We start from the raw sequence: 9,517 nt of genomic DNA on the forward strand, positions 1-9,517 counted from the left end.
CCTCTTCTGTACTGTCTGATTCCACATTATCTCCCTACCTTTGACATTCACTATACTGTCAAAGGAGGAATAGTTGCACAAACAAAAAAAATGAAATGGTTCGTAAATTGATTTGCAAATACAACAAAGTAAATGGCAACTGTGTCGTACATCAGGCTAGGCAAATTCTGCCCTTTTGAAAACAGAACAACATTTGAAAACAGTAACAGAATTGGACAGAGTCAGCACTAATTTACAACCTATTAGAATGTTTTGAGGATATAACTATAGAGCTGATAAGTGGGAATCAATGAATGTGATTTACTTAATTTCAGAAGATCATCTTCCATATAAGAGACTAGCATATAACATTAAAGTGCATGGGATTGAGGGTAGTGCACCAACAGTGTACAACCAGTCATCTCTCTCCAATGAGAGAGCAGCCCTATGGTTCTCTGGGCGTCTGGTGAATTTACTTAACTGATGTGGATAGAGATTGGATGACAGACAGAAGACAAAAAAAAGGAATAAATGTGTCATTTTCTGAGTGACTGTCAGTGACCAGTGAGGTACTGAATGGATCAGGGCTTGGACCTCAGCTTTTCATTATATATATACACAAATGATTTAGATGATAGAACTGACTATAATATCTCCATGATTGAAGATAAACAAGGCTGGGTGGGAGTGTGAACAGCAGAGTTGTAGAGATGCTTCACTGTGATTTGGACAAGTTGATTAATTGTTGATATATGTGACGTATCAATAAAATTGGGAAAAGGGAAGGTCCAATGAAACTTGGGTATCTTGTTACACCAGTCACTGAAGGTAAGCGTGCAAGTGCAGAGAGAAGTGATTTTTTTGAAGAAGAAGTAATGAAGAGGATTGATGAGGGCAGAATAGTAAATGTGATCTATATTAACTTCGGTAAGGCGTTCGACAAGGTTGTTCTTGGTAGACTGGTTAGCAAGGTTAGATCACATGGAATACATGGAGAATTAGCCATTTGGATATGGATCTGTCTGGAAGACAAAGGGTGGTGGTGGAGGGTTGCTTTTCAGACTGGAGGCCCGTGACTAGCAGTGTGCCACAAAGATCGGTGCTGGATCCACTACTTTTTGTCATTTATATAAATAATTTGGATGTGAACACAGGGGTATGGTTAGTAAGTTTTGCAGATGACACCAAAATTGGAGATGCAGTGGAGAGTGAATAAGGTTATCTCAGAGTACAATGGGGTCTTGATCAGCTGGACCAATGGGCAAGGCATGGTAGAAGGAGTTTTAGATAAATGCGAGATGTTGCATTTTGGAAAAGCAAATCAAAGCAGGACTTATATACTTAATGGGAAGATCTTGGGGAGTGTTGATGAACAAAAAGACCTTGGAGTGAAGGTTCATAGCTCCTTGAAAGTGGAGTCTTAGTAGATAGGATAGTGAAGAAGGCATTTGTTATGCTTTCCTTTATTGGTCAGTGGATTGAGTGTAGGAGTTGGGAGGTCATTTTGCAGTTGTACAGGACATTGCTTCAGCCACATTTGGAGTATTGCATGCAATTCTGGTCTCCTTCCTATAAGAAGGATGTTATAAAACTTGAAATGGTTCAGAAAGGATTTATGAGAATGTTGCCAGGATTGGTGGGTTTGAGCTATAGGGAGAGGCTGAACAGTCTGGGGCTGTTTTTCATGGAGGCTGAGGGATGACCTGACAGAGGCTTATAAAATCATGAGGGGCATGGATAGGATAAATAAGCACGGTCTTTTTCCTGACATGGGGCATCCAGGGCTAGAGGGCATAGGTTTAAGGTGCGAGGGGAAATATATGAGGGACCTAAGGGGCAACTTTTTTCACAGAGGTTGGTGGGTGTATGGAATGAGCTGCAGAGGAAATGGTGGAGGCTGATATGGATAACTGCATTTAAAAGGCATCTAGATGGGCATATGAATAGGAAGGGTTTAGAGGGATGCTGGTAAATGGGAATAGATGTATATAGAATATTTAGTCAGCATGGACAAGTTGGACTGAAGAGTCTGTTTCTGTGCTGTATATCTCTATGACTCTATGATGGCAAGATGATTTGCTGGAATATAATGTGCAATTTTGCTTTGTTTTTATTGGGAAGAATGCTCTGGAGGGAGTGCCAGACTGATTCCTGTCATTCCAGGAATCAATGTATGAAGAGACTCCAGATCAGTTAACGTTGACTCGATTGTAGAAGATTGTGGGTGGGTCCAGGGAATCTCACAGAAACCAGTAAATTCTCACTCGCCTATACTTGTGAAAACAGGAAGGATATTCCCGATGACCAAGAAGTCCAGAAGCAGGGGTCACAGCCTAAGAGTACAAGGGTAGACTATTTAGGGCTGAAATGAAGAGAAATTCCAACCCCCCCCAAGGGAGTGGTGAGTCTGTGGATTTCTCTGCCAGAGGAAGCAGTTGAGGCCAAAACATTGTCGAGACTGTGGTGCTGGAAAAGCCACAGCAGCTCAGGCAGCATCCGAGGAGCAGTTTCGGGCATAAGCCCTTTATCAGGAATGAGGCGTGTGGGGCCAGGGGGCTGAGAGATAAATGGCACAGGGGTGGGGTTGGGGGTGAAGGTAGCTGAGAAAGTGATAGGTAGATAAAGGTGGGGGAGAAGATGATAGGTCGGAGAGGAGTGTGGAACGAATAGATGGGAAAGGTGATGGACAGGTCAGGAGGGCTGTGCCGAGTTGGAGGCTTGGCACAGGGATAATGGGGGGTGGGCGGTCTGAGGAGAGGTGGTGGTAAATGAGGAAACTGTTGAAATCCACATTTATCCCGTGTGGTCGCAGGGTCCCAAGGCAGAATATGAGGCGTGGGACACCCGCACCAACCAATCCCACCACCCCGTGGCTGAACACTTCAACTCCCCCTCCCACTTCGCCAAGGACATGCAGGTCCTGGGCCCCCTCTACAGTCAAACCGTTAGCACTCTATGCCTGAAGGCAGAACGCCTCATATTCTGCCTTGGGACCCTGCGACCACACGGGATAAATGTGGATTTCAACAGTTTCCTCATTTACCCTCTTTCCCTACCCAGGAACAGAATACAGAGTAGGATAATCAGTCGTGATCATACTGAATGGTGGAGTAGGCTCAAAGGGTACAATAGTACACTGCTGTTCCCATTTTCTTTGTTTCCTCCTCTTTCACCCACAACATGAGGCAGATTTCTCTAGCAGGGTTGATTGAACTGACCAGATAATTGCCATTTCTAACCACGTCACTAGAATCCTTTCAGTCACAAGTTGCGAGGGAAAAGGCAATAATGGAGTAGGTTCGGGCTGTCTAAGAGTGTGAACTTGCCTCCCTGCCTCAATAATATTCATACAATGAATAAAATTGGGTCACTCAAGCATTCAGTAAGATCCTGGCTGATCTGATTTTTAACCTCAACCCTACAATCCTACATATCTAAATCTTTTCAAGCATCTATGTACCTCTGCATTAAAAATGTTTGAAGGTCTGCATCCACTGCATATATCACCTTAAAATTTTGCTGTTACAAATTTGTCACTTCATGGAAAATTCATCTTTAGATGTTGGTACCAACTGTGTTATTCTGTTCTTTTGCATGTCTCATGACTGGAATGATTGAGGTGATGCATTTAATAATAATTGTGAAATAATGGTCATTTCCATTTATCTCCTCTAAATGCTTGGTACACTTAGAGATAGTCATTAAAGGCTAACTGACAGTTCTGCATTGGGTCCTCTCTCTAGTGGCCAATTCCCAGTTCAAATGTGGCTGAGGAATTTGCCCCCTGTGGTAATAAGTTGAGATAAAAGACATAATTGAGCCCTCACACCCAGCCTTTGTTGTGATGTGGATTGCTTTCAGCACAACCTACCCATTCTCTCCTACTCCCAGCTCTCATTATTACTTGTTCACCTTCTTCTGTCCTGCCCTACTATCATAATGCCCTTGTCTGACTGCACCTTTCATATCTCTGTCTCTTTTTCTCTCTGGGCTCCAACTATCCATTCACCCCAACTTTTTTTCAGCATAAATACCATTTTTCTTTCCCCTAGCTGCTATCAGTTCTGATGAAGAGTCATAGGACTCCAGATGTTAAGTCTGCTTTCTTCCCACAGATGCTGTCAGACATGCTCAATTTTGCCAGCAACTTTTGTTTTTGTTACAGAATTGGGCTCTGCTGCCCTCAGTACAGTTTCTAGCACGAAGTGCTCAGACATGAATAGTGGTCTAATGACTGAGGTATTGGAGAGGGAGCCACCACCCAAAGAAAGTGTAAACCGTAGGGAAATGTGTTGTGCTGCTTTTCGTCCAAATACAAATCGGCACTGCTTCTGAAACAATGCTTTCCTATGACAACTGTGTGATTTTTTTTCTCTATTTCTTTACAGGTTTATTCTCCTGGCTTGTGATGGATTATTTAAAGCTTTCACCCCAGAGGAAGCTGTTCAGTTTGTTTCAGCAATACTTGAGGTACAGTTTGCTGGTGTGTCAGTGGTGTGCTTTCCTCTGGTGAATTTTGTAAAGTTTTGCAGGTTGGATGAAGGTTTTGATATGTCACGACCTCCAGCCAATACGTCCCTGCAGATTGCTTATTGAACAGCTTCAGGTTTCCCAGTCCACCAGCAATTGCCCTTTCTGGGCTGTTCCAGATCGTTTCCTGACTGAGCAACAGCTGCTTCCCCAACCTGCCACTCCAGGCCTTCCCACTTACATTGCACTTTACTTCAACTCTACCCAGCCCCATAGGATCCCTACAGTGTGGAAGCAGGCCATTCGGTCCAACAAGTCCACACTGACCGTCCAAAGCGCATCCCACCCAGACCCCCATCCCATCCCTGTAACCCTGCATTTCCTGTGTCGAATTGGCCAGGCAAAGTTGCCCATAGTGTCCAGGGATGTGCACGCTAGGTGGATTAGCCATGGGGAATGCAAGGTTACAGGGATGAGGTAGGGATGTCTGGGTGGAACGCTCTTTGGAAGGTCAGCATGGTCTTGATGGAACAAATGGCCTGCTTCTACACTTTAGGGATTCTATGATTCTGAGAAAACTGAAGCATCCACTTTCTATGGTGGACATAACAAAACAGCATGAATGTAGATTAGATTAGATTACTTACAGTGTGGAAACAGGCCCTTCGGCCCAACAAGTCCACACCGCCCCGTCGAAGCGTAACCCACCCATACCCCTACATGAACCCCTTACCTAACACTACGGGCAATTTAGCATGGCCAATTCACTGACCTGCACATCTTTGGACTGTGGGAGGAAACCGGAGCACCCGGAGGAAACCCATGCAGACACGGGGAGAACGTGCAAACTCCACACAGTCAGTCGCCTCAGGCGGGAATTGAACCCGGGTCTCTGGCGCTGTGAGGCAGCAGTGCTAACCACTGTGCCACCGAGCAGTTACTCCATCAAGCCAGTCCTATGCTCCTCATGCCTGGAAGATCATGACCAATGTCTTTTATAAGCTGTGCAACTGCAGTGATCTGAATGTTGTCAGAAAGTGTGGTGCTGGAAAAGCACAGTAGATCAGACAGCATCCGAGGAACAGGAGAGTCAAACCACCTATCCATATGTTTCAAAAATCACAAGGTTACCTTGCTTGTCATTTCCTTCATTGCCTTCCATTGGCATGTTGTCTCTTGTGAGGCATGAGAAAAGGCAGGGGTCAAAAAGATGGATAATGTTCCAGCTTACTGACTGTTCCAGGGGCACTCAGCTCTCTACATTAATTTGTAAAGTGCCCGTACATTATACATACTCCTAATGGATAATGTCCCAACACCCATTGTGAATTTAGTCAGCATCCTCATATGCACAACAGGTGTCACTGGACAGGCAGGAATCTCTAGAAAGGCAACAAGTTTTCTTACTCTCCATTCTGAATCCCAAGGCCAGTTCTAATGCGGGCTACTACTATGACTTTAAATTCCAAAACTGGATGGAGCGGGGTGACTCTTTGGTTACACATACTGGATAAAGTTTAGACACTTTTGAATAGGGTAATAAGTTCCATCCAGTTCGCAGCCAGTGTTCTGGTAAGACAACCAAAGGACAAGGATGCCCCTGGGGTTTTCAGCCAAGCATTGCATGGTTCGGTTTGTCCAGCAGTAACAATCAGCGAATGCGTACCCTACTCCCTCAAATCCACAGAAGGTACCAAACTGGGCCCCCAGGAGTTTTCTCGTCTTGAACCTGTCTGTATCAGCTGCTTACCTGAGTTGTAAACCAGTAACTCCATCGGGTGGTCTTTGTGTCAACCCACAGGACAAGACTCTGACTGCAAGGCCAGGGAAGTCGGCACAGGACGTGCAGTTTGAAGCTGCCTGTAACAGATTGGCCAGTGAGGCAGTCCGCCGGGGCTCTGCGGATAATGTCACCATCATTTTGGTCGCCATCAGGCATTGACATGAGGACCCTGCCTCAATGAGAATATCTCGTAGGTGAATACAGGTGTCCAGGAGGATTTGCCAATCTTGAAGGGAAAAGATGGGACAACCTCAGGACACTTCAGAAATTTAAAAGTAAAATGCTTAACTTTTATTTCCTTACTCCTCTCATCTGATATTGTCGAGTTGCCAACCTGCCACTGACCAACACTCCTAGATGTAAACATCCGTGCACCTGACAATAGCAGAGATCCTTTATTTTTGTCTCCAATAACCCAATGGTGGAGCTGCTGCCTCCTCTGTTTAGTAAGCTGAACCAATTCTTGTTTTTAAAAAAAAAACTTTTTCTCACCACTCAATCACATGGCGGAACAGAGTTGACTTGGCAACATTTCTCTGCACCTGCTGGTGTTGGAATGCTAACGTGTGCATGGATAGAAGGGCCAAGGAGTACGGCCTGTACACAGACTGGCTTGCGGCCACTCTTGTCTGAGACAGTGGTAGTTTTGAGAAATAACATCCAGAACCAGATGCCAGGAAAGGATTTTGAAGTCCTCCATCCCAGACTGTAATGTGTGGAAGTCTTTAATGAGTTCAAGATTCTGTTTTATATACTGTTATTGTCGCCTCGTTTGTTCATGCTGGTGTTGAGGTCTGTTGTTGGTTGAATCCTAGTTAAAGTTGTTTCTTTTCCAAATGGTTTGCTGTAACATCTCATTTCAGTACAAGCACTGACATGTTATTTTGTTGTCCAACACCTTCTAGTGGTGGTTCCTATCAGTGCCTTCTCTTGCAGAAACATACATGAGGATAGTTGCTCAGACCCTAATTACATTACAGTACATGGTGAAGCAAAATTGGGCAGTAATGAGACAATGAGCAAGTGCGCACTCTGGTGCATTTTAGTAATCCACCTTATCTTTTTCCCCACAAAGGCTAACCTTTTAATACAATGAAGCTCTCTTTCCTTCTCATGCAGAGCTGCTGCTTCACCTTGTGCAGGATGGCATTATGACTGTTAACATCAATAATAGATTAGCAGCCCTGACTACAGAGCTACTGAATTCTGCTTCATCTCCAGCCGTAAACAATCAAAGAGCAATGCAGCACAGGAGGCTATTCCAGCCCATTGAGCCGGCAATTACTCTTTCATGATCAATCCAGTCAGTTCCTTCCCCAGCTCCCTGCAGATTTGAGTGTTTTTTTTCCATTTCCGTTGTGAATGCTAGGGTCTTATCTGTGTCCACCACCCTATCAAGCAGTGTATTCCAAATCCTAACCGGTTACTGCATGAGAAAATGTTCCACTTGTTCCTTTGCCTCAAATCTCTGTCATCTGGGTATTGAATCTTCAGTCACTGCAAACAATTTATACTTAATTATTCCACCTCCCATATTTCTTGCAAATCTCCTCTTAGTCTTCTCTGCTCTTAGGAGAGCAATCTCAACTTATCCGATCTGCTCCCACAATTTTAAACGCTCATCCTCTGAGCCGTTTTCATAAACCTCTTCAGTGACCGTCTTCATCATTGCTCAATCTTTCTGGTCCTGAAACCTGACCCGTTTCATGTCCCACTTACTTTACATGGCTGCTGCAGTTGTATTTGTACAGTGCCCTTAGGTCAGTAACAACACACCAGGCCTTTGGTTCATGGCTTTTGTAGGGAATTGAAGCATGTCTCAAGGTCAGGAGTGGAAAAGAAATTCCACATCATAGAATCACAGAGTTATTGTGGTACCATAACAGACCATTCAGCCCAACAGGCTCTCTAAACATGTTAAAATTAGTTCCTTCTGCTGCCTTTTCCCTGTAATTTTGCATTAAAATGAAATTTAACTTACTTGATATGTAAGTATACCATTGCTGCAGGATATTTTTAAAAGCGAACCCCTCGCAACCAACTGGGCCTCGCAACCAACACTCATGAATGGTCCTCACAGGCAACTTCTAATGCTGTCAATAATCAGTAAACACTGGGTCCCCAGTGGTCATTGTTTCAGAGGCAACAGAAGTCTCGAAGTTTTCCCCTTCTCCTCCCTCCCCCACAGTCCCACCACCACCCCTGTCATGGGAGGCCATCTGCTTCTATGGTACCAGGATGGTTCTGTTTACCTGACTTTGGGACCAGTATTAGATCTATTAGGGAAATTATATGCGAGTTCCACATGAGGCCAAATAATTTATGGAAATGAAAACAAAATACTCTGCATGCTGGACAATGGGAATAAAAACAAAGTAGTGGAAAAGCTCAGTGGGTTTGGCAGGATCTGAAGAGAGAAACAGAATGAAATGGGAATGACCCCAACCATTCAGTTGCTTGCTGTTTCAATAAACCATTTTGCTCCCATGCTGATATTTACATCCTTGACTTGCTGCAGTATTCCAGTTGAGCTCAACACAAGCTTTATAGTCTCTTGGACTCAATATTTAGTTCAGAGCATTACCTCTTGTACTCTGTTTTTCTGACATCGCCCCGAGCTGGGTCTCTCACTGTTATGTGGATACAGATGTTTGCACCATACCTGACTATTTTGATAAGAGTTGAGTAAAAAGTGCTTCAGTTTAAAAGTAATGTGATCTCAGGACCTCAACTATCACCATTTGTAGTCAAGAACGCACGGCCTTCATATCATTTGTCGTGACTACTGACTAACAATGACAAAATAAATAGGATGTCCCAGATTTTGATGATGGATTTTTCTCTCTCATTCCTTGTTTTTAAAGTTATTTGTGAATACGAATGTATGTGGATTGAAGAAAAGCAATAATTAAAAACTGTTTCTTTCACTGAGATTCCAGCTTTTTAACCACTGCACTTGAGGCTTAAGACTGTAGATTGCAAGCAGTTACCCCCATACATTGTTATCATATGCAACGATAATACCAGCATGGTATACACATTGACATGTCCAGTTGAGTCATTTCCTGTAGCTTTTCACGGCTATCCCTGCAGTTTGTCATATGCAGCATCAAATATTTCTTGGTTGGATTCACTTTGTTAACCTCTTCTTCATAACTTCAGAGTAGCTGTATATCCATGTAATAGATACTTACCTGGGAGTTTCTGCAAACTATTAGTGCAGCTTCTTCATTTTAATGAATGATCGCATTTCATAATCTAATTCGGAACCCAGGGGGTTTGGCA

General features: G+C 43.8%; 1 protein-coding gene across 2 annotated transcripts in view; it reads left to right on the forward strand.

Moving 5' to 3' along the window:
• The window catches only part of LOC122555747 (integrin-linked kinase-associated serine/threonine phosphatase), a 33,581-nt gene extending 24,527 nt beyond the window's left edge, over positions 1 to 9,054 (forward strand). For both annotated transcript variants that reach the window (XM_043701828.1, XM_043701829.1), the window contains 2 exons: positions 4,368 to 4,449; positions 6,251 to 9,054. In XM_043701828.1, coding sequence (XP_043557763.1) covers positions 4,368 to 4,449; positions 6,251 to 6,391 — 223 coding nt within the window. In that variant the 3' untranslated portion in view covers positions 6,392 to 9,054. The remainder of the gene's footprint in view (positions 1 to 4,367; positions 4,450 to 6,250) is intronic.
• The last annotated feature ends 463 nt before the right edge of the window (positions 9,055 to 9,517 follow it).

This window comes from Chiloscyllium plagiosum, chromosome 13, assembly GCF_004010195.1.
Source record: "Chiloscyllium plagiosum isolate BGI_BamShark_2017 chromosome 13, ASM401019v2, whole genome shotgun sequence".
Classification (NCBI taxonomy): Eukaryota; Metazoa; Chordata; class Chondrichthyes; order Orectolobiformes; family Hemiscylliidae; genus Chiloscyllium; species Chiloscyllium plagiosum.